The 26754-nt window shown below is 38.7% G+C and overlaps 1 protein-coding gene across 14 annotated transcripts in view; it reads right to left on the bottom strand.

The window, feature by feature from the left end:
• DICER1 (dicer 1, ribonuclease III) overlaps positions 1-26754 on the bottom strand; it is a 67877-nt gene that overhangs the window by 34070 nt on the left and 7053 nt on the right. For 2 of the 14 annotated variants that reach the window (XM_079126560.1, XM_079126561.1), the window contains exons 1-5: positions 5444-5587; positions 4683-4845; positions 3688-3818; positions 2644-2778; positions 1967-2127 (exon numbers count right to left, since the gene is read on the bottom strand). In XM_079126560.1, the coding sequence (XP_078982686.1) occupies positions 1967-2127; positions 2644-2778; positions 3688-3818; positions 4683-4845; positions 5444-5557 (704 nt within the window). In that variant the 5' untranslated portion in view covers positions 5558-5587. Of the gene's footprint in view, positions 1-1966; positions 2128-2643; positions 2779-3687; positions 3819-4682; positions 4846-5443; positions 5632-11593; positions 12719-12792; positions 12859-18095; positions 18673-26754 lie in introns of those variants that run through there. The other 12 variants (XM_079126562.1, XM_079126563.1, XM_079126564.1 and 9 more) reach the window with 12 other exon arrangements.

Below are 26754 nucleotides of genomic sequence, written 5' to 3'. Positions count from 1 at the left end.
CATCATTTGCCCCCTTAGATATCAGCCAGAATAAGGAACAAAAATGTTCAAAATATTCAAACTCAGTACAATTCCTTTTCAGAAGTTAAAATAGGAAAGGGGAAATGTCACAGAGGGGAGATTTCTTAAGTTAACATTTCCAAAAGTCCATTTTATTTTTAATGTATCCTCGTAAAGAAACGCCCCCCCACCCAGTTTCTATCCATTTCTGACATCATTCCTTGGATCTGTCCTGCCTTTCATGAACTGTGACAGCCAGAATGGCACAATATCCTAAAAGCACACACGATGACTTCACCTCAGAAATACAGTGAAGACATATTTAAACACTACAGTTTTCACTTATCATTTTTTAAATAATTTTTTTAGATGTTGATAGACCTCATTTATTTATATGTGTGCTGAGATTCGAATCTAGTGCTCCACACATGCCAGGTAAGCCCTCTACCACTGAGCCCGAGTTTTTATTTATCTTAACCCGAATCAGAATTTACACTTAACGAGAAGCAAGTCTAGAAAAGTAGGTAAACTAAAAGCCACAAACATTCAAAAATGGCTATAAACTTCTAGGATACTTGGTAGTTATTACTTACCTGCTCTAATAGTGCTACTTCTCCCAAACATTTCCACTAGACCAGACCAAGCAAACACACTCAGGTCAGAGAAAAGCACAAGTGTAGCCTTTTACATCTAATCACAGCTCATACTGGCTCAGGAAAGTCAAAAATAGAAGAGTCTACATGCCATAAGATTTGTATTTCATATGGCATTTGGATACCTTAAGTCCAAAATCCCAAATGTTATCTTTTCCTCTTACTCTACAAAGAGAATTCCCCAAATTCCCACTAAATGCCAGGCACATACAAGGTATTTTCCATGTGTCCATGGAACTCATCACTGAAGAATCCTATGAAACCACGGTAATGCCATTTTACACATTCAGGGAAGTGACTCGCCTGAGGTCAGTTTACAACTAGTGGAGCTAGTAATCGAACCCATGTCTGATTCAAATTCATAACCAGAACAATCACTCTTTTCCTGTTTATCCTAACTACCTAAAAATCAGCACTTGGGCTGGGCATGATGGTATGCACCTGTAAACCTGTGACTTGGGAAGCTGAGGTAGGAGGATAGCAAGTTCGAGATCAGCCTCAGCAACCTAGTGAGAGGCCCTAAGTGATGTAGTAAGACCCTGTCTCAAAATAAAATTTTTTTAAAAAGGTCTGGGGATGTGGCTCACTGGTAAAGTGCCCCTCAGTTCAATCACTGGTACCAAAAAATAAATAAATAAATAAAATAAAAAATAAAAATCACCACTTGGTAATCTTTAGGCTTGTTTAAAACTTTATGAACTGAATTAGCTATAATTACTTAGAAAATCATTTCCCCACTAATTTATATAGGTTCCCTTCCACCAATTTAAACACAGCAGAAAGGCTGTGTGTGTGCATTTCTGTGTGTATATTACTGAAACTCAAAATAGTAATCTCCTCAAAGAGATGAACCTACAAATCATAAACAGCATTCTTCTCAGAAATCTGCAACCCATTTTAAAAACAACAGGGTGTTTCCAAATATTCTAAAGTATATTGCTCAATTCTCTCAAAAAATTCATGTTCTTTCAAGGGATCATGTGAGACTCAAGGTCAGAACAACAAAGCACAGTAACAGAGGAGAATGTGTGTTGCTGCCCCGCCTCCAGTAACACGAGGGAATGGGAAGGGCTGGCATTTATGCAACATAATCTCTCAAGGCAGAAGCGCCTCCATCTGCTGCTTTCTGGGCAAACAAGGTTAGATTCTTGAACTGGAAGATACTTACAAAGAATGCTTAGTCTTGCTCATTATTTTTAACGGCCACCTGTTTGCTGACACAGGTGCTATCTGCAAGGCATTACAAAGGATACTGTGGGCTTAATATCAGTTTTAACTAGTCTTGTAAAGCCAAGCCAATTACAAGTACTTACCTGTCTAAGACCACCAGGTCAGTTGCAGTTTCAGCATTACTCTTAAGGATTTTCTCCAGTTTCTGAATCTTTTCTTCTAATTCCTCTGGATCACATTTTCCATTTAAAATTGAAGCCGTTAGTCCCAAAATTCGAGGACATGATGGACAATTTTCACAGAGCTAACATAATAAAAGATACTGACAATAAAGACTTCATTTTGCAAGGCCATAACCAGAGACACTATCATATTAAAACATCAAAATCACCAACAAGGGACTGGGGATATAACTCAGTTGATGGAGTGCTGGCCTGGCATGCACAAGGTCCTGGGTTCAATCCCCAGCACCACGGGGGGTGGGGGGAACATTGACAAATTTCAAAAAACAATTAGTTCAGGGGAAACATCAATATGACATGGACAACATAATATGGAATTACTGTGGTGTGTTTAAAAGATCTGTTTTCCAAAAAACATATTAGATATACTACAAGATTATTACGTGTAAGTCACTTACAGTATCATGTTTAAAAACATTATAGATTTACATAAACATTAACAATCATTTGTTCATATACTGGAACGAAGTTCCCAGTATTGTTAATTAATATTATTATTTTTATATCTAAAAATAAAGCTGAATATACTCAGTAGTTTGGCCAGGAATTATTAAGACCAATAAAGTCTAAAGACCTACCTTCATAATTTCTCGATAGGGGTGGTCTAGAATGGCAAGATGACACTCATCAAACACCAACAAGTTAATGTCTGACAGTGATAAGAAACCATTTTTCAAGACATTCAAGGCGACATAGCAAGTCATAATGAGAACCTAAAATAAAATTGACATCAATACATATGCCATTCACCTGCTTGGATATACTTTACGAGATCAGATCACAGGGCCACTGCATCATATATGAGAAATAGGAAATTCATTAGTTCAAAATTAGAACGAAAATTCTAACTATATAGAATTTCATATATTGGAACCAGTAAGTACATTAGGAAAACAGGGGGAAATTATGAGAAAAGACTCCTGATAAGAGAGACCTTTAGGTGTTTTTAGGTTCCCAGAGCCATATTTTGATTGATGAAATCTGTCCAGTTAATAATATCATACAAACAGCTCACACAGTTATAAGCAAGTTTGTCTGCGGTTCTAATGTTCACTCACAGCCCACCATTCTGTGGACATTGAAGGGCTTTATTTATGAGGCTTTAGCCCAGTGGGTGAGACTACTAGTAGGCTGTGGGCTGTTTAAAGTTAGGAAGCATCTCTTAACTACTTCACGTCCCCAGCGTCACACATAAAATGCCCTCAGCACATGCTGGCTACTTGGAAACATGGACCTCAGAGGGAGTATCCATCAAAGATCCAAAATCCTCAACCAAGAAATTTCTCCAGTTTCAATACATCTAACTCAAGTGCAGTTTCCTGAAAGCAGGTCATCCGCTAACGAAACAGGTCATACAAACTTGTGTTTTTCAAATAAGTAAATATCAAGGAAAGCAGTTTCTTTCCCATAGATTTAAAAGGAACACAAATTAGAAATTCACTTTCTTTTCAGATGAGTGAGCCCTACAATGAGAGAGAGAGCCAAAGGGCTGATCCCTAGGCTGAGAAGGAGCAGGAAAGTGAAATTTTCAAACCTAATTCATATTAGGGCTATGGGTCATCTTATAAACCAAGACAAGGACTTGAATGATTTATAAAGTGGAATTTCTCCACAAGTCTTACCTGGTGCTTAGTAAATTCTTGGTTCCATCTCTCTTTTGTCCAAGATGCATTTACTTCTAGGTTTGAGTACTCCCCAACCTTGAGATCTGAATGAGTTCTGACAGCTGACACTTGCTGAGCAACCTGGTTTGCTGAGTACAAATACAACGTTCCATGTAAGTCTGAGAGACGCTGCCTCACTGGCTTTCTGGATTACTTATGACTAAGGCAGTCAGGATATGCTCAGGTTCATCCCCCACACTCAGCGACCAGTTTTTAAACAGCCAATTCATAATCACAGTGCCAAAGTCACCCTCCAGCAGGCATTTAGCAAGACTCACCACCTGGCCCCCTGCCACTCACTCCAGAGGTCCTTATACCACCTTGCTATGTTACGGCAGATTCCCTCCAACCTCAGACTGTCCCTCCCAGACTGGAGTAACAAGCACTTTAGATCTATCCCTGCTGCCCTCTCAACAACACCAGACCTTTTCACCAAGAAATAAGACAGTCTTGTATGTATTAAGAACAGAGTTACGCTGAGAGGATTGAAAACAAGAAGGAAAAGTGACGACGGTCTATCAGGACCCTATCAGCTTAGGCACACATTTGATATTTTTTATTTTGATATATAATCTTGAACATATAAAACCAATATTTTAAACTCACGCTAACTGAGTATCTAGCTTTAAGAAGCATATAACTTTCTACAACTGGGCACAGCAAAATCACAAATCAAAAGGTATCTAAGCATCTTTTGACATGATTTGTGAAGCTAAAACATCATGGATAAAAATAATGGTAATAAATTACGTTCCAAAAGTAATTCATTCAAAAGACATACAGAATTAGAACAAATCAGGGGAATACTACAAAGAAATAAATATTTCTTTAGCAGAGTTTCAACAAGCACATCTGTCAAACTCTCTTCACTTTCAATAACTTAACATCCACAGAGACATTCTGCTTAAACATAAAACTCCTCCACACCATTTGATAAAATAATTTTATATTACCAGAGTTGACCAAGAACACGGTCCTTTTTCCATTTCTGTTGAAGTCTCCCCTGATCTGATAGGACAGCTCTTTAGTGAGTAGTACTGCAATAAATGTCTTCCCTGAGCCAGTGTTCAAACAGACGATGGTATTATGATCCAGAGCTGCTTCAAGCAGTTCAACCTAGAAATACGGTGGAAAACAAGATTACATACTTCTCACCTAAGTGTGAAATTTAGAAAACTGGGTTTTTAAATTAGGAAATTTGGTGTTTTCTAAAATCTTCCTCTAATAATTTTCCCCAAAACAAATACTTTCTCCACCTTTATATAAGAATAACAATCAGAAGAATGAATTGCTTGCTATACATAGCTATAAATAGATGCTAAAATGGCATTTATAATTTAAGAATTATTTTTGCACAGAGTACTTCAGTAGAAGTACTCAGAGTAACTGGGCTTCCGCCGGTGCACAACTGAGTGTTATCAAACCAATCTCAGTTCCTACCCAGCTCATTAGGACAGACACGCCCAAATGAATACTAAGGACAGTGAGATTACAGAGGGGGTGGGGGGATAAGGAATTTCACAAATAGAACAAATCAATTACCTAGCAGATGTTAGAAAAGAAAAGAACTATTAAGAACAAGTGTTTCAAATGAGAAAATTAATCAGAAGAGGGAGGCTTGAAAGGGTAAATGAGTTTTTTAGCTGTGTCAACTATATGCTAATTTATTCCATTTTAGTGAGAAACGCTCCAGTATTAGTGTTCTCATTAGTACCTGGTATTTTCTTGGCGTATAAATGTTATCATGAATCGCTTCTTGTTGCCATGGCAGTCCAAAGAAAGGACCCATTGGTGAGGAAGCAGGGGTCACGAGCTGCAGGCCTGCCATGCCGAGGGGTTGCAAAGCAGGGCTTTTCACTCATCCAGTGTTTCTTTCATTGCATTTTTGTCTAGCACAGCTTACTACAAAAGGGAAAAGAACACCATTACACAACCATGCAAGGTTAAGACAAAAGAAAGCACAGAACAAGAGAAACATCAGAGCATCACTCCTGGGGGCCATTTCAGATGCTTCCTAGAGTTGCTTTACTTTCGCTTGATCTAAGAGGATCACTTTAAAAGTCAAGCATTCTATATGTGACCCAGCACACCTCTACTGAGAAACTTTCCTAAAAGCATGACTCAGACATCTGCATAGTTTTAAGGACATGAATAGGTGCTGCTGCATTATTACTTCAAACAAGAAAAAACTTTAAAATCGACTCGTTGAAAATTAGCTGAATAAATTATGGTATGGCTATGTGTACACTAATTCTTAAACCCATTAAGACTATAACTACCTACGTAGAACAGTGTCCATAGTGCATCTTTAAAAGAAAATATGAATAGTACAATGCCTTGTTAAAGATATACACATAAATAACATATGTAAATATACACATTTATATGCATATGTAAAGTATGTAAGTATATGTAAATGTATTATCAATAAATCTCTATGATGTTATTATCGATAAGATGATGATACAATATAAGGGAAGGAATACTGTGCTCACACCACAGAACAGATCAGAACACCTCACCTAATGATTCATTTTATCAAAAGGCCACGAATATAGATATTCACTCAAGTGACAACCTACAACACTGCAAAGTCAATTAACAATCTAGATATGTATCTTTAAAACTATACGTACCCCAGAACAATTAAAGCCAGCATGCCATTCTGTGAAATGGACATTTTTTCAAGTTACCTAAGCATTCTACCATCTCATAGTTTTTACACAAGTTTTATTATGTAAAATAATAAAATAAAAATTGAGTCTTTAACCAGAACAGGGCTAGGGTTTCAGGTCCATGTGAGAAAGTTCATCAGCGGGCAGGCCTGCCTTGCCCTGGCCCCTTAGCCGGGAACGCCCTCCCTTACCTGCTGGAATGTTCACTGCTATCTCTCTGAAACTGGAAGGAGAATCCAGATCTTCTTTCTCTGACAAACAAAACCCGTGACTCTTCCTGACATGTTAAATTTATAACCAGGGTACAAAATGCGATGAAGTTGTTGGATCTAATCCAACGAGAGGCCTCAAGGATGGCTCCCTTCCTGCCGAGGCACAACACCAATTCTGCCTGACAAGAATTCACCACCACGGTACAGGGCTCCCCAAGGAATGGCCTGGGCACCTCAGGCTGCAGAACTCAGCAAGGCAGGGCCGCAGAGCACGGAGCCCAGGCGGTCTCACCTCTTCCTCAGAGGAAGGTGGCACGCGAAGTATGAGGGCTTCAGGAGCACCAGCGAGCAGCCGTCTTCCCGGGCCCACGGAACCATGTTCCCCGTGAGAAATCAGCTGCCCCCTGGTGCTGGTGCCCCCACTTGGCGGTCACTGTCCAACCCCTCGGGCCCTCAGTTCAACATTTTCTTGGCGACAGAGGCTAAGAACACCATGCCAAAGTCCAGTCCACCTGACTCCAGAGGCCAACAGGCCATTCTGAAGGTCGCAGGCTGAGGCAGGCACAGCACTGCCCCGTCCTCCTGATGCCTCTATTCTTCACGACTGCAGCTGGCCCCATCGAGGGCTGCGTGCCCTTTGATGCCTGGGCCCTCTCTGCACTCCAGACGGTAGAGGACATGATGGCAGTGTCAGGGCAGGAGCCCAAATCTTGGTGAGGGAAGAAGAAAGGAAGTAGAAGGAGGGCAGTACCGCACAGCCAGCCACTTCCCACCCGGCCGTCCAGACACCAGGTGCCTCCAGAGCAGGCCTGTCCCTCCTCCCCTGCTGCCCTTTCTTCTCATAGAGATATCACGGTACAATGACAATAAACTCCAGAAAAACAGTCCATAAAACACGTGTGAGGAATGTTGTTTTTTAAAGGGGGAAAGAGACTATATTCTTCAATAACGTCAATGCCAAAAAATACAAAGAAAAACTAGGAAAATGTCGGTGATTAAAGAAAGCTGTAAGAGGTGTAATAACTAACTGTTGTAATACGTGACAGATTGGATCGCAAGCTGAAGGAGAACAACGCCATAAAGAACTTTTTTTACAGCCGGAATTGCTTATATTAAAGATGAAGAGTGTGATGTTTTGATATAGGTAAGCTGTTTATAGTCAAGCTAATTAACCCATCCATCTCTTCACAGTTACCATTTTGGGGGTAGTAAGAACAACTAAGAGCTACCCTCTCAGCTAATTCTAGGGTGCAACACACACCACATTATTAACATAGTCCTCATGTTGTACATCAGAGCTCTAGGACTCAGTCATTCTACAAAACCAATCAACACTCTCCCGTCCCCCTTCTCCTGGTAACCACCATTCTCCTCTCTGCTTATAAGAAGCCCACTTAGATCCTACACATAGGAGCAATCATGCAGCGTTTGTCTTTCCGAGCCTGGCTTATTTTACTTAGCACAAGGTCCTCCATGTTCACCTATGTTATTGCAAATGGCAGGATTTTCTTCTTTATTAGAGCTAAATATTCCTCTGTGTGTGCGTGTGTGTGTTCTCATTCATTTGCTGACAGACACTTAGGTTGTTTCAATATCTTGGCTACTGTGAATATGTTGTAATCGATCTTCAAGTGCAGGGATCTGAGATACTTCATTCATTCATAGAGGACATGATTGAACCCATTTTAAAATTTGTAGATGACAGCAATGTTAAAATTCCCTGAAGCTGATAACCACAGTGTAGTTCCTTATTCTTGGGAAACATACATGAAGTATTTAAGAGTAAAAGACCATGATGACTGGAACTTGTTTTAAATGATTCAGAAATTAAAGCACATACTGTCCTGTTCTTATTCCTGCAGTAAACCTTTTTCTTCATTTTCTGAATAACATTCCTCTGTGTGTGTGTGTGTGTGTGTGTGTGTACATTTCTCAGACAGACTTGAGTTGTTGCTTCAGTCAGCTTCTGTGAATGATGCTGCAATAAAAGCGCAAGTCAAGGGTGATAATCTCTTGGACATACTGATCTCGCTCACACAGGAGACTGCTGAGTCCCTTCTTAAATTTTATATTGGAATATAGACAAATACTTCCCTCCTTTATGTATCCAAAGGCACAGTTATGGGTGACTCTGCAGCTGTACCTCAAATACCCACTGTGCCCTTCCTCCACAGGTCCAATCCCCAGCTCTGTGCTGTCTCAGGCAACCAGCAGCTCACTGAAGTCACCAAGGATCCAATTTCTTATTGTCTGCTCTCTGCCCAAACCAATCCTTGGCCAGAGAAACTGGTTAATGCTAAGCCACTGACAAAAAATTCAGGACTTTTATTTGATGGTTGAAAGGAAATTCAATCTTTCCCAATAACATGTCTCATCTGTTGCAGAAATTACCCTTCACCCTAGGAAAAAGTCATGAAACTACCACTGCAGAGGGGAAAAAAAAAAAGAAACTGGGTCCTCGGTAGTATCAGTGAACTGCAAGGTCAACCAACCTCAAGCCCAATCTAACAATGGCCTTTTCAATTACATGTGCCAAAAATTCCCTTCCTACCCAAGCTAGCTGGAGTTGAATTTTCTGTGACTCATGCACAAAAGAAAATCAAATGATAATCTAAATCACTATTATAGTCGAGGTAAGAAAAAAGGAGAAAAAATAATAGGAATAAACAGAATAGAAAAGAAGGGAGGAAGGCAGGGAGGAAAGGAAAAAGGAAAGACAAACCAGACAAAAAAGAAAAGCCAGATCAGAAACGGACAATGAAGAGGTCCTGCAGCCACATCACAGGAAAGCTGAGCAGCTGTGTTTGTAGAGAGAAACCACTAGTCTAGCACCACTCACACCAAGAAATGGGAGGATTCCATCTAGAAGCTCCTGAGACTTTTGAAACTTAGAAATTCTCTTCTAATTTGTCCTTATGAGTTTTGGCAGGTTTTTTTTTTTTTTTTTCCTTCTTTCTTTCTGCTCTCAGTAAATCTTTTTTAAAACTGCAAATGAGCAAATGCTTGTTTCAAAAATGAACTGGGGGGAAATGTGGTCAGTCTCCCCTCTGCAGTGAATCAAAGGAGGAAACAGATCTTATTTGAAAACAATATAGTAAAGTCACAAAGGAAAGCAGGCAGGCCAGAGAAGCTGGGCTGAGACCAGCAGAGCAGACGACTCAACTCCTGTTGAAAAGCAAGCCCTCCACCTCCACTGTTCCTCAGGCCAGTGTGACCTAAGACACCAACTCAACCACAAGTGACAATCTTGCTCCTACAAACCAACAGGTAAAGAGCCTGGGAAAGGAGGAGACGCACGGGGACTCACTGTCCAACCTATGTTCCTGGTATCTCAAAAAGCAGAAAACTTTGTTTTGTTTTGGTTAGAAAACAAGACAATTCTCATAACTTTCCCCCAGTAACAATCTGCACAGAGTTTGGGGAAAAGGACAGGTGGTTAGTTTCTAAGAAGCAATTTGAATATAAAAATGAAGAAAACATCAAACAATAATGAAATGAAAGCATATGTTTGTCAGCATTTGGGCTCTACGTAAAGGAAATGTCAAACAAGATGGCAATAAAGAAATGAAACACGGAACTCTGAAAACAAGAGGATTCTATCAGCTTTCAGGAAAATAAAAACGAAACCTTGCAAGTGGTAATACAAACTATTATATTAGAAGAGCATTTATAGAAAAGAAACTTGGTGTTAAAATGGGAAATTAATCAAAGCACATCCCTCTGTGATATCTGGTCCCAAAGAACACTCTGGATATCACTGTCCCCTACTCACCACTGCATGACCTCTCACTTGGAAAATTCCCAGATTGCAATGCTGCTTCCCTTCCTCACCAGTCACCAACCATTTCCACAACTCAAGAGTCATCTCTGTAGGCCGAATGTCTAATGCTCCCCGACTGCCTACACTTGTTTTAAAACTACAGAAATACATTTTATTCTGTGGATATAGACAATCTGGCCCCAGTTCACACGTATGAGTGCCGCACCTGCACGTCTTATTTTTATTGTTTGACCCACTGACCTGAACCACACCCAGGACACATCGGAACAATAATGCAGGTTTGCAGGACAAAAATGATGTCACTTGAGTGACAGGAAACCCTTCCACCAGCTTCTGCTCATCTGCCCTTCATAATTTATGTATCCCGTACATTCACAGACATATATACGCACCTCACTCTTCTACTGGATACATGCTCCACAAGAACAAAATGTATCTCATTCTTTGTATTTTAAATTTCCTGCTGTAATGTTCCATATTATAAGCTGAGTCAGAGACTCAAGAATGTCCACATGATAGAGAACAGAATCATGGATAGTTCAATATATATTTTTAATTGGTTTGGATAAGCGCATCTGTCCCAAACCTCCTAGGCTGACGGGTGAATGTAGGAAAGAGGACTGATAGGAATGTAAGCCTTCTGATTATGTTTTCCAAAAGTCATAATATTTAAATTAATTTTCATTCATTTCATATACGGTGACTGGCTCCAGTAAGGGACTATTTAGGGAAAGTAAATATGAGTTTAAAAACGCAACAGGTTGTCCAATAATGTAAAAACAGAAAAACCTGTAATTCTGCCAATTATTACTTTCTTTGGCATGTTTAAGCATATTTTTTTTTCTAAACTTGGCCTAATGAAAAGCCCTGGGTCCCTGCTGTTAAATGAAAGTTCTGCAGTTTCAGAGATGAACTATCGTTAACTACTTTGGCAAAACCAAAAGAATAACTCCAAGTGACTGTTCTTCAACTGCAGGTTTTAAATTTATTGTCAAGTAATTTATACTTATGAAATTGGTGAGACTGTTTTACAGCTTCTATGTATTATTAACTTAGAAATAGCTTAGTAAGATTGGGGTATAGCTCGAGGGTGGAACACACAAGGCCCTGGGTTCAATTCCCAGCATTGCAAAAAATAATAAGACACAAGAATGAACTCTTTTCTTCTTTCCACATATGACGCATCATAGATTTACCGTTTTAATGTTTGAGATCTCTGTGTTGCTGCTGTCTGAACTGCATTTTGACATTGTGATAGCAGTTTATTGGAAAATCACAGCATGCCCACGCTTCTGCTCTAAAAATAAATGCAAAAAAGGCCAAGTATAAGACTCCTGTAAAGTGAACATACACGAGAGTCCTGCTGATATGAAGAGCTGAATAAAGGCCGTTATATAGTACTATTACATTTTAAACACAAGATATTTGAATTATTTTAGGATATGAAGCCTTATCTTACAACAAAGAACAAGAGAATGAGCTCTACCAACAGTATGCCTAACTTCCAGAAACTCAGGAGTGTTGGGGGCAGAGTGGGAGGAAAGATTTTAAAACGAATACAAAGGAAATCAAAATTAAGTAAATTTTAAAGATCATGTTTTATAGATTACAGAAAAGTGAAAAAGTAATTGTGCATTATTTCCTAAATTCACACATACAAAAGAAATAAAGAGCAGGTGGCACAGGCCTATAATTCCGGCTCAGGAGACTAAGGCAGGAGCCCAAGATCAAAGCCAGTCTCAGCAACTTAGGAAACCCTGTCTCAAAATAAAAAATAGAAAGGACTGGGGATGTAGCTTATTAAGTGTCCCTGGGTTCAATCCCAGGTACCCCCCCCCCAAAAAAAAAGCAAAAAAAATAAAGAAAGTCACCAGAAGAGGCACTTGGGTGATAAATTGATATGACCTAGAATTAATTCTCTAATACATGTCTAAAATCAAACAATTTTCGTTCCCCAAAGTGAAATTAAAAACATAAAGAACAGTTATATTCATACTATAAGCTCTTTTATAAAATTAGTTTATGAATAAAAGAATTCAAGAACACAGTTAACAAAGTTAGTACTGGGGCAAAGTTTAAATTTGGGGGCCTCTCCTAAATGAGATTATAAATTAAAAAACTAAGAAAGCATAAAGCATTGATAAGAAATACTTAATCAACAAACATTGGTTTTGTTAAGATGTGACACCAAATCTTATTCATGCGAACAAGCTGACTGCAACAGGCACGCTTCCCTGTGGTGGTCTGTTGTCACTCACCGACTTCCAACCCTCCAGGACATTCATAGGGAGACCACACTGCCTCAGTTCACACAATTTTTTTTTTTTTTTTTTTTGCTAAGATGTTAACAAAGCATATGGGGATGACCTTACTACTTTAGTATACACATATTTACCTCAAAATGCTGATTCTAAGTTCTTTCAGAGATTCCAAGTCTGTATTAATTCATACCCTAGGTAACCTAAAAGCAATCAGAGAGAATATTTTAGAAGAGACAACTCATATTTAAATATCAACTTTAAGAAATTGGCTATTAACAAGTTGCTACTTAACTAAATCTTCGTATTCAACTTATCAGAATCAGATCCCTCATAAATTTATTTTTTTTATTGGAAGACAAGAAGATATGTCTGAAAGAGCTGCCCTTTAAAATTAATGTTATGTACTAATACAACTGCAAGGAAAAAAAAAAGAAAAACTTGTTAGTTCAGCCCAATTAGACATAAGGGAGAACTCTTGGCATTAAGTTACTTTCCCCCCAGTAAAATTTCACTTTAAAAATACTTAACGTGCACTATGGTAAATCAGTACTATGCTTTACATGATCATTTCTTCCTATCTCCCAGTACATCAGAGTCTGTGTCTTAAGGTCACCTCACTGGATTTTAATTTTATTCTGTTACTGCCACATAGTAAGACGCATAGACCACACACACCAACATGGCCTGATGTGTCACCCTCTACATCATTTTATTCTAAGTTATCCAAATTCTTTTCCTAGACAATTCCATATATTTATTAGAAAGAAATATGTCAAGTATAATGATTTATTTTATGCTGATAATACAAAGTCAACAGGTCATTTTCTAGTTTTAATTGATGACCATGACTTAAATAATAAGCCTGCGAAGTTCTGCTTCATAGAGCCCTTTAAGATAACTCTAAAACAGACAACTCACATACCAGACACCTGGTCAAGTTTTAGTACAAACCAATAAACTTAACTCACATTAGCCTCTAGGTAGGCTGCATCCTTTCAAAGACTAGTAAGGAGAGGCAACCACCTGAACCATCCAGACCTTTCTGGTCTGAATTTTCAAAACTGGTTACAGAAACTTCCAACTCATCCATCCCACTATGAGTCATAGAGATCCCAATACTATCGACTTTATAATCACTATCAGGTTTTATTTCTACACTCAAATTCAAATGAACAACTTCCATCAAGTCCCATGGTACACAAGACAGGAAAAACACAATCTAACTTCTGTGGCATTGACACTATGCCAGAAGTACTCCTGCAAGCAAGCAGAGAAGGGCTCTAAGTTCCTCCCAACAAAAGCACTGTGGGGAGCCGACAGGCATCACTCTAACTGCGACCACCTAAGTTAAAGGTGTAGGTGGGCTGCAAAACAGGCTCAGGTGGCTATCTGGCAGAGGGCACGCACAGATTAAAGACGGGGGCATAATTCTCCCTGCTGAAAATGGAGGGGCAGGAACTCCTCTCCCTTTTGCTTTCTCAGAATTTCGTCCTCTTTCCCCCTGGGTGCATGTCATCTAAGCCTCTGGTGTCAACTACAGCATGTTGCCTGGGAACCTGAGAGCACCTCTGAAATACAATCATCAAGGAAGACAACTCCAATTTCTAAATTATAAAACCTACTCATAAAGATATGAGAAAATTAGCAATTTATCTTGAAAATATGGATACAATGGATAATAACAATGGGGAAAATTAAAGGGAAAGTATGATGCAAACACTGAAAGACCTTTCGAAATGGAGCTGGGAGGCCTGTGAGGGAGGACCAGGCACACGTGAGTGCAGCCAGCCTCGGCTCGGGCACTGCGGTTACCTCTGGACTCAGGCAGTTGAGCAGAGAAGACCAGAGGCATACAGCAGGAGGTTACAGGACTCTGTCTTACGGATATTTTTACTAAGTATATACATTTCCTTTTCTATTTTCTATTAGTCACACTGGCCCTTTGACACAGCACCTGTTCTCAACTCCAACAGAAGTCCCCACACAAAGAATTTTTATTGTCTTGTGAAAAATCAATGCTCCTTGTTCAACATAAGCTCTCATTTTGCTTGCCTTTCTCAAAACTGATTCCAAGTTGTTTGAATCTGTCTCCTGGATCGCAGTTCCAAAGACTGAGAAAAACGTCCTTTTTACTTTCACAGTTTGGATTTAGACACCACTTTGCTACAGAAAGTCGGGTTTCTTTCTGTCTTCTCAACTGCCTGGATTGGGGACTGCAGTCTGATTTAATGCTATTCAGTAATAAAACAGTTTTCTTTTTGTGAAAATATGTTTAGGGGACTGAAGTTTTTTTAATTATATTTCCACAATATTTGGCTTTTTTTTTTTTATCATAGGCCAGTTCTCAAATATTCATGCCAAATAACAAAATCCCATTTCCTGGAAGTACTAGAGAAATCCAAAAATACACTGCCCGACTACACTGGGGAGAGGAAGTTCAAAAGATGAAGATGGAGCTAAATGGGCAAATAATGTGTTGTTCTAAAAATGAACCCACAGAGAAGGAGCCGAGCTGTGTGAAAACCACTCCTGCCCACCGCCGCTTCTCCTGGAGTCTGCAGCTGACTTCCCACGTCAAGCTGATGCGCCTGCTATTAAAGCCCAAAGCCCTGGGTTCGATCCCCAGTACAGCCAAAAAAAAAAAGTGCATCGCTCCCTCCTCGTGGACACCCCCCTGCAGAGGTGACACCAGGACTCAAGGGATGTACAAAGCAGATTTTTTTCTTTTTAAGTATCTTTCATTTAAAAATTATCTGAATGCTAGCAAAGGATTCTGTGCCGGGAAGACCAAGGTGAACACTGAGATGTCACTAACCCTCTAAGGTTGTGTCCTTGCCTATAAAACAGGAGTATCGATCACAAAGATAAAAGGAGATCTTAAATCTGGTAAGGAGAAAATGACTCAGAACATAGAAAATGCTCCAAAAATGATAGCTTTTTAAAAAGCACCACCTCTATCTATGACCACTGTTTATAAATAATTCTTAACCCCTTAAAATGTTAAGGAACTCCTTAAAGAAAACCTAAAATGTTTTATGAATTCTAAGATTCAGCATAGAAAGTGCAATCTTCTAATAAATTATACAAGACTCTTACAGTATTTCCAGCCACAAACTCCTATGGGGACTGACACATGCCACCACTCACATATGCTGTGCTTTGGCATGCCCATTATTTTGAGCTGAAGGCAATTAAGACTCAACAGATTCAGAAAAAGTTCTCTGCTTTCCTTCTCCCTTTCTACCAAAAACTAAGGCATACATTCCCCCATTTCCTTAAAGGAGCAGACAGAGATGGCCTCAACACTAATCTGCACAAACACACCTTACTAGTAACCCTTTCCACCAGGGGCTTCCTGTGTGCCTCCTAGTACCCTCTTCTCCAGTCTTGGCCCTAGAGGACCACACCCGCTTCTCTGTCTCGCGCTGTATCACCCGCCCTCAGTGAAGGTGCAGCATGGAAGTCTGAGCGAAGGTAGTTCTTTAGGAGTTTCACTTCTATTTTTGAAGCCAGGTGCACACAAAAATAGCAATAACATCAATAGAATTTTTAAGCTCTGTTTCCTGTTAATCTGTCTTTTGTCAGTTTAATTCAAACTACTCACCTATCAAACTTAAGAAGGTAGAATGAATAAATGTTTTCCTCCTCTATATTCCCAATGACCTAGTCAGTGTGAAATTTATATTATGGTAGAGATTTTTAAAAATCATTAAATATGGTACACAATATGAAATAAATACCTTTGTATCTACTAGTTCTTTTTAAAAACAAAAACAAAAACTAATAAGTGCCACTTAGTGGTGGGGCAGACATCATTGAAAACATTTCACTCAACTTTTTTAGGCAATAAAATGTTACAGACATGGGCAAAAAATCCTAACAAAGAGATATGCTTTCTGTTTATTTACTTACAGTACCAGCGCCTCACAAATGCTAGGCAGGTGCTCTACTACTGAACACAGTGCAGCCCTTTTAACTTAATAATTTTTGAGCTAGGATCTCACTAAGTTGCTCTCAAGCTTGTAATCCTCCTGCTTTAGCCTCCAGTGTCCCTGAATTATAGGCCCGCACCACACAACTGACTCAAATGGGTAAATTCTGAAAATGTAAAATATAAAATAAAAATTCTGGATATCTAAAATATTCACAGTATATAAGTGAAGGGTGTATCAACTATTATTTAGTGAACATACAATATGAGAATACCAAGCTCAAATCAAAGATTAAGAGACTTAACAGGAAAGAAATTGGATAAGTTCAAGAATTTGAACATCAGTACCTTTAAATAATTAATACACAGCACAGGAGAAATATTTAATTTTTGCTTTTAATTGCCATGTCATTATAAAAAGTCCTTACATATTAATCTAGTCTACAGCTTCCCACGGGGGGGCGGGATACTTCAGACAGAAATATTCCCTTTGCCATTATCATTTACAATAGAAAAGAAACACACACCACACACCCAGTTTATTAAAAATGAACAGGGAATGGTTTGGCAAACCATGGTTCATTGTACACGATGCAACTCAATTCAGCCATTAAAAATGATGAGAGTTTATAATGGACAAAATGCCTATGTTATGATCAACAAATAACACTTTTATCTAGAATAAGATCATGATTTGTCTTAGTTAAAAACCAAAGAAGGCAAAAGCAAGGGGAGGAGGGAGAACAAAAATTCACCCCCAAGTTTCTGCATTTTAGTATGTATTATTTTTGGATCTGGAGAACAAACTTTCATACTGGGATGATCTGTGTGAAGATGAGTTTAGAGAGATGACTGTGGTTTAGGTGCTTTTTAAAAATCAGGTAATAAAAAATTGCTCCCCTCTTAAGTCACGAATGTGGTATTTATTCCAGCATCTAATTTTAACCACAAATTCACAGTCCTTTCCATGTACTTCTCTATGAACCAAACAAATTTCTGGGTTTTTCTAATCTGTATCATAAATGTACGATGTTTAGATTTCAACATAATCATGCCTAAAATTAGATTTGTCCAAAACTGACGTGGGGCACAGGTCAAATACCAATTTAGCAAACCCCATGCATCAACTTCCATATGCAAAGCATCATCCAGTCTGCCAGCCCATGACCCACTTACTGGGAGTACTTCTCTTAAGACGATACTCCAACACCAAAGCAGCAGATACCCACCAGGCCCTCCCTGTTACCCAGTGACACTTCCCTGTACTTCTGCTTCAAGGGACAGAGTTCATACACCACTAACTTTCAAGATGAGTTTTAAGGTTAATACTTGATTCCAAGTTTCTGTACTTTATTCTTAAGTGCTCAAATTCTGTTCAATCCATGCCTATCCTGCTTTTTACACCAACGCAAGAATATCCGTGAGGAAAAAGGAGCTACAACTTTCTATACGCTAAGATGTATTGAGAATATAAGGGGGCTGGGAGCTCAGGGGTGGAGCACTTACCTAGCACGCAGAAGGCGCAGTGGGTTCAACCCCCAGCACTGTGTAAGAAGAAGAAAAAGACAGCTTAACATGAGGGCTTGAATACTAAAGTGAGACCAATCCTGAGGCAAAATGAACCTAAAAGACCACTGCATATGATGGACAATGAATAAATGAGAAAGGAAGTAAATACGGGACAAGTTCCAGGCAAGGGGGAAAGCACCATTATGGTTGGGATGTGAGGTGTCCCCCAAAAGCTCACGTGTAAGAACAATGCAAGAAGGTTCAGAGGAGAAACGACTGGGTCGTCAGAGCTTTAATCCAATCAGAGAATTAGCCTGACAAGGATTAACTGAGTGGTAACTGAAGTGGTGGGTGTGGCTGGGGGTGGGAACTGGATGTGACTTTGGGGTATATACTTTGTATCTGCAGAGTGGAGTCTCTCTCTTTCTGATCATCATGTGAGCTGCTTCCCTCTGCCACACTCTTCCACCATGATGTTCTGCCTCACCTCAAGCCCCTAGGAATGGAGCCAGCCTTCTGTGGACTAAGACCACTGAAACCAAGAGCCCTTAAATTTTTACTCCTTTAAAATTGTTCTGGTGGAAAAGCTCACTAAAACAAGCTCCGCCTCACAGCTTCTGTGAACACCACCTCACCCCATCTTCACAAGAGGCTCCAACAGATGACTCCTGCTCCCTGGCCCCACCTTCATGCCCCAATGCCCAGCTTTCCCTAAAAACCTCTATCTCAACTCCACATGTGGGCTACTTACACCACCCAAACCAGGGCGTCATTACACCTACTGCTCCATGTAGCTATTACTGCCATCTCCTCACAAATTACTAAAATTTCTAAAAAGAGCACTAACTCATATTTCACTTACATTCATATTATTATACACTTTGGGATTGGTTTGATTTTCATCTTACTATAAATTCATAATAAGGATATAGTTTGGAATGCAGGGGAGGAAATATTCATAAATACATTGTCATTGATTACTTCTAAGTTGAGAATAAGTTTTATAGTTCTAACCTTAACATCTATTGAGTTAACACAGCTTTTTGTAGTTCAAACAAAACTCAATGTAAATACCTGTTACTTAAAAAAAAAAAACAAAACAAAAACAAAAAAAAACAACAACTTTAAACAACCCAATTTTAACAAGTCAATGTCTCCATCCTTGGCATCCCAAGCCCAAAGAAGGGCTAGCTAGGAACTGTCAGAGCCAGCGAGGCCATGACTTGTGCAGTGATCAACTCTGACCGCGTCCAGCCATGGCTAGGACTTCTGGTTAACGCCAAACCACTGTGAAAATTTCTTCTACATTAACACAAAGTACTGTGATTCTAATCTGGAAGATGTTTCAAAAACAACTTAAAGTTCTTAAAAGCAATAGGTATAACTGAGAAACCCCAAAGACTCAGACAGTATTTCTCAACTTAATTTTTCATTTTAGAAATTGTATTTTGTGGGGCTGGGGTTGTGGCTCAGTGGTGGAGCACTTGCCTAGCATGTGTGAGGCACTGGGTTCAATTCTCAGCACCAAATTAATAAAAATAAAGGTATTATGTCCTTCTACCACTAAAATATTAACAAAAAAAAAGAAATTATATTTTGTTAGATTTAAAATTCAGGCCGAACTCTACTCAATATCTACTTAATAAATGTAACAGGAATGAAAGAAAAATCACCACTGCCTTAGTAATTTTTACCATCACATTAGTTACTAAGGCAAGAATCATTAATGGATGCCAAACCTTTGAGTGAAGATTACAAAAGAATATTTACATACTATGAAATTATCTCTGCAAAGATTACCTACTAATTAGAATAAAAACTGGTACAGTGAAAAAACTTGAAAACCTCACAGACATTACCACAACCCAACTGACAAAGTTAAGATTACCAATATTGGGACAAACTGACAACACTAATCTCATGTGCAAGGCCTGGATCTAAACATGAGGAAACATAAAAACCAAATCTGAGGTTCATTTTACAAAACAACCAACTCAAAACTCTTCAAAAATGTCAGCATCATAAAAGACAAAAGTTGGGAAACTTCTAGATTAAAAGAATATAGAGGTTTGACAACTAAATGTAATATATAATCCTGGATTGCATCTACATGATTTATCTCTCTAGTGAAATGATTAAAAGATTATCACCACAAAGTAGGTTCATGCATGGGGAAATAGACTAGGCCAAATTATAGAAACAACATGTAGTGTGTAACTTCATACAACACAGATAACACAGGTAAGCATTTTGAGCATCTGCTGCCTAGACAAAACAGATTGCATATATGTACCTATTAGTACATATATTTTATATTTTTTAGTTTACAGTTTACTTTAATACATTATATACTGAGAGAAATATTTTAACAAACTATGTTAGAGGATTTAACTATTTATCTCCCTACTCTTAGCCAAAGCATGTTCTCAACTCATAAAAAAAAAAAAAAAAAAAAAAAAAAAAAAATCTCGGAATCCTTCTAATGTTCAGCAACAAAAACACAAAAACACTAATGGTTTACAAAGACTAGTGATAGCTACAGCCTTTGTAAAAACAATATCCTCCCTCAGAAGTCTGTCATATGTCAATGGAAACTTTCTTTTATAAACAGATCTCAAAAGGAAAGCACTGTTTGGCCTTCACACATTTTATTGAAGAAAGGCTGGAAATTAAAGTCCATATATTACATAAGCAATAAAGAATTACTCCTCTTAAGACACTGGCAGAGTTCAAAAATTTCAGCCTTCTTCAACTCCAGTTCAATGTTAATTTTCTTTTAGACACTGCATTAAAATGCCAATTAACACTGTTCTGTTATTTATCCACATATTGTTCTCAAAAGAATTCTGCATTGTACTGAAAATACAGTATGACTGGTCTAAGATTAACACATTATTTGAGTTTATAATGTGTAACAGGTACACAAAAAGATTTAGGATTTGCTTTTCTTCCTTTTTAATATTTAGCTAGACAATATGCATGACTAAAAAAATGGGTAATGTCAGTACTGTGTTACATACAAAATGTAATAAGCTTTTAAAATTAAAATAAAAGATGCCCATCAGATAGGATTCTCAAAGGCTTCTTTGCTCTTTGCTATGGGAACCAGATGGAAAGTTTTAAAGAGTTTGTCAGTTTCTGCTTCCTTAGCAAACATTTACTAAGCTGAACCAAATCTGGACAGAGAAGAAGAAAACGCTCATCTCTGAGAGGGTCTGCTATCCCATCCAAGGTTTTATCTAGCTTTGAAGCTGTTCTTCCCAGCGGTTTTCACCCTACATTTCCTGCTCTGAACATACGATAATTACATGCATCTCCATTCTTTCAGTCACTTAATGCTTGGCAGAGACAGTCCCTCATGTCTCGTCTTGAGTCCAGATCCTCAAGCCTGAAATGGAGAAGTCCCTGAATTATACTGGCATTTCAAAAATGACTGACTACAAGATATTTTAGGGATTTAGTACATTTTCTCATTACACTTGTGAGAAAATTAAAACTGAGTGTATAAAGCCCAAGCTGACTTGTCTTTAACCACAAAGTGAGTCAGAAGTAAAGCCCACCTAGAACAGATTGTAGATTACTTTTTACACCGTTCATTCAGTTCTATCAATCACATCTGCCTCAATTATCTGGGATTTTGTTGTTCCTAAATTAACTATTACTTGTATGTGTGGCCACAGTCAAAATCATCTGGATGGGGCCCTGTACCTCCCATAATTTTACATAAAATCATGAATATGTACAGGCATATTTTCCTGGGGATAAGGTTTATATCTTCCATCAAATCAGGGAACTATTGTCTACATCAAGTGTATATGACTCGTGTGTGTGTGTGTGTGTGTGTGTGTGTGTGTGTGTATAAAGCTTATGCTGGTAAAGCTGGTATAGTCTCATGGATACATTTATTCCTGGGTAACAGATGAATAATGGGTTCTTCAAGGATGATGGAGACAGTTAAGGCACAATTAGACTTGGTATCAATGTCACAGAGATCCAACCAGAACAGCTGCACCAGCTGGAGAAAGCTCAGAGAGAACTAGTCCAGAGATATAGCTCTCAAGCCCTCTTTTCCTTTTCCTCTTCCATTACAAAGCTGGACATGCAATTCATTATTAATAATTTTGAGTTGTGAAATGATCCAATCACATTAAGAATGTAGTAAACTTTTCTCTGAAGCACACATTTAAAGGAAACACACTATCACCTTAACTGTATCAAATGCAAGTCACACGCCATGCCACACGGGGCAGAGTTTTTGCCTCTGAACCTGAACAAGCAGACACTTTACAGATGAGGAAGCTGCCACTCAGGCAGCTGTGTGCCCAGTGCTCCTCAGCCATTAACTGTGATTAGAGGGATTCCACCCTGGTCCCTCTAACACCAGACGCCTGCTCTTAACATCCCTGCAATGCTAGGACAAAAATATTAACATTTGTCAGGTGCAGTGGCACCTGACAGCTTGGGAGCCCAGCAGCTTGGGAGGCTGAGGCAGGAGGATCGTGAGTTCAAAGCCAGCTTCAACAACCTAAAGAGGCCCTAAGCAATTCAGTGAGACTCTGCTCTAAATAAAATATTTTAAAAAGTTTGGGGATGTGCCTCAGTGGTTAAGCGCCCCTGGATTCAATCTCTGGTACAAAAGTTGTTTTTTTTAATTAACATTTAATTTGGCAAAATGGAAAAAGTCTAAAAGGCAACCATGAGTGACGACTGTACAGCAGAAATGTAAAAGGAGGGGAGGTCACAGTCTCATGGCAATCTTGCCCTTCTTGCCAGCTCCCAAGGGAAGGATGACAGAAATCCTGAAATCTCAGAATATCTCAACATACTAGAGAAGTCTACTGCTGCACTCTGTCCCTTCAAATAGGGCTATTAAACCAACTCCTTCATCAAAGAATCATTTCCATCATTTTAATGATCAATTTTTAAACCAAAACCCTTCTCTCACTATTTAAGCATGGACATTTTTAAAAATTCTGAACTGGTCAAATGACCTTATTTTCTAATCTCCAAGATTTTTTGAATGTGTTTTTCAAAATCTCTATTGCAGACAGTGAGCTGTCACTTAAAAAAAAAAAGGGGGGGGGGGTAGCCTCATTCAACAATGAAAAAGTTTATAATAACAATAAAACTCTGAATAGTATACCAGTTTTCTTCCATGATTCTTAATACCACCCACAGTCTGCAATGTTTCTACACATGCAGTCACATGCAACTCACAAGTGGAGAAGGAGCAAGTAGCACTATTTGTCCAAATTCAGAACGGTAATCTTTATGAAAGCAGTATTACTCTAAACAAGACTGGCTTGGTTGCTTGCTTCTGGGGTTCTGGGGACCAAACCCAGGTCCTCTAGCACACTAGGCAAGCACTCCACTTGTGAACTACACACCCAGTCCTTTCTACTTTATTCTGAGACAGGGCCTCACTAATTTGCCTAGGCTGGATTCCAACTCAGGATCCTCCTGCCTCAGCCTCCCAAGTAGCTGGGATTACAGGTGTGTGCCACTACACTTGGCCACGAAACTGTTTCACCTTCTAAAAATTTGAAAAAATATTATAAAATAATTTATTCATTCAACAAAAGTGGGCACTTCCTACAGGCCAGACACTGTCTGGCAATGAATGTGAATTAGAGATCCTTAATGCTCACCCTTTTACAAACCTTAACAACCAAGAGCACTAATCTCAATGAGCTTCAAAAACTAAAAGCCTGAGGCCAAACTGAAGCCTGTCATGTCTTATTTCTAGTAACAGTCATACTGATATCCTTAGACAATGTTTTGAGTCATCTTTCTTGAGTCATTTATAGTAGTATACTTATAGCTCAATGTTAATTCATCAGCAACTTTATAGACAAATGTGAAAGCCATTTTGTACTCAGAATTTTAATACAGGCTTTCTTACATGACTGAAAACTTCAATTTCATTAGCTACATCGCAAAAGCAAAGCTTCTCTCTCAGTGTTTTGTCATTCATTGGGTAAACACCACCATATAAGTAGGTCTTCTTTTTAGACCAATACACATTCCCAAAGACCAGCTGAAAATCACTATTGGGAAAATCCTGACTGCCTATACAGTCCAGAAGAGAGTTCATTCTTGAATGGATTTTTATTTGACATCAGTTAAAAGCATAAATGAAGCAAATGACATTTAAGGGATACCACTTGAAAGACATTCAACTCCAATGAATGAAATCACCAGATTCATGCACACCTGTCTTGTGAAGGCTTTCCCATTACACCTGAGGCTTTTATCCAGTTTATCTACAAGGGCATGTGAAAAATGTTTCTCTATCATCCAGAAGATGTGAAACTTTTCCATACGCTGATATTTTATGTAAGAATCCAAACAATTATTCTTCATATGAGAGAAATGCCCACTTCTCCTGACTATCTAGTATAATTCCTCTCACTAATCAATGCCAACTATAATTAGTTCAATTTCCTCTTTCACTTTGGCAAATCAAAAATAAAAAAAAAAAAACTTTAGTTACCTTTCGACTTATGCTCTCCCTCCACACTAATTCCCACAGCTCTTTACCATTAGTTTCATAACTCTCTACAACTGCCATTATTGTAAGAACATCTTACATTTTTTTCTCAAAGTAGACAGATTACGAATTATTAAATAAATGGTTGTCTCTGCACAAATGTTCTAATGCCAGTCTCCTTAGAAGAAATTAATTAAGAACTAAAACTCAGCTTTTATCATGCAAAGGATTTAGTAAAAATCAAAATAACAGAAAATAAGGTCTAAAAGGTCCAAGAGCCACAGGCTAACGAGGTACAACACCAAGGAAACAACACTGTCTGAGAAGACTGCAGTTTCTACTGCACATGTGGCTTTCACACCATCTTAAAGCTGAAAAACTATAAGTGAAATCTCTGTGAGCCTGGGATCGTCTGTGCGTCCATGAAGCTCCCTTCAGTGCTAAGAAGAGGGGTGCGCCTGACATTCGCTATGACGAATGAACCCTGAAGGCGCGAGCTAAGTGAAACCAGGCAGACACAAAAGGACAACTGCCGTAGGAGCCCACTTCTGTGAGGTTCCTAGGGTGCTCAGATTCAGAAGAGAGCTGAAAGGTGGCAGAGGGGCGGGCAGCATGTGGAGCTAGTGTTCAAAGGGATACAGAATTTAAGATGGGCAAGATGAATGGCGCTAACGACTGCAAAACAGTGCGAATGCACTAAATGCAACCGAACTGTGCACTGGAAAAGGCAAGGGCAAATGTTGTGTGTATTTTCCCACATTAAAAGGAAAAAAGAAACAACCTGAAATACCCAGACAAGCAGAAGTCATCCAAACATTCAAGGTTAGGCAGCTTCATTCACTCCCCAAGTATTAACTGAGGATTTACTAATCCTCTTGAAACCCACCCGGTACAATATATTGCAAGGGACACACATACAATATCTCTGAAATCAAACAGTGATTCATCCTGGCTATGCCTCGGCTAGATTCTCAACTCAGGGCAACAATCACTGAGTGTTGGTTTCCTTGCCTATAAAATAAGGACAACATTGAGTTTGTCTTGGGATTACAGCGAAGATTAAATGAGAATGTATGCAATCTTGGCCTATAATGAGGAAGTACTTAATAAATATTTCCCTTATCTCTGCCACAAATAAGCATGTTAAAGTCACTAATGAATGTCTATGACATAGTTTTCTCAAATGAAACAAATTCTTACATGTTGGGCAGTGGCAAGAATTAAACGCCTCAATGCCCTGAAAAGTTATCCTCCCTAGAAATCAGCACTACATGTATTACCCATTATATAACACCACCAATCACTATCAAATAATAATCATGAGTCACATCAAAATGTCTCCTAAAACCAAGTCAAAAAAGCTCAACAATAGCAAAGCAATCTACCTACACAACTCATACAGAGCGAACCTTTAATGATTAGATGACAGTACAGAAAGTAAAGAATACCTTATTATACCAAGTGCAAGAAAAGAACTTTTATGGGCTGGGGTTGTAGCTCAGTGGTACAGCGCTTGCCTAGCACGTGTCAGGCACTGGGTTGGATCCTCAGCACCACATAAAAATAAATAAATAAAGGTATTATATCTATCTACAATTAAAAAAACAAAATTAAAAAAGTCCTTTTATCCTGAAATTAAAATTGAATAATTCATCTTTTCTTAAATCACATTTGTGTCTGAGTAAATCCACAGCTATACCACGTTATCAACGTTTACAGTAAATAAATAGCAATCTAGTGTTTTTTTCAACTTATGCGATTTTATAAAATAAGGCTTTGAAATAATTATATATGCATGTGTGTGTGTGTATTGTGTGTATTACATATACATGTGCCACAGGCGGTTTCAAAGAAGACACTTTGCAAAATACACTGATTCCAGAACCCAGTTCCAAAGATATTAATATCAAAAGTTACTATTTGCAAAGAAGCTCATCCAGAATCCATCTATTTCATAAATTATTTGAGCTCTTAGTTACGATGGATATTTAATGTTTATATTAATAAATTTCAACTTAGGTAAACTTTTTTTTTGGGGGGGGGATCGGGGACTGAACTCAGGGGCACTCAACCACAGAGCCACATCCCCACCCTATTTTGTATTTTATTTAGAGACAGGGTCTCACTGAGTTGCTTAATGCCTCACTTTTGCTGAGGTTGGCTTTA

This window comes from Sciurus vulgaris (genome assembly GCF_902686455.1).
Source record: "Sciurus vulgaris genome assembly, chromosome: 2".
Classification (NCBI taxonomy): Eukaryota; Metazoa; Chordata; class Mammalia; order Rodentia; family Sciuridae; genus Sciurus; species Sciurus vulgaris.
Note: the sequence above shows the minus strand (reverse complement) of the source record. Positions and strands in the feature narration are given on the sequence as shown.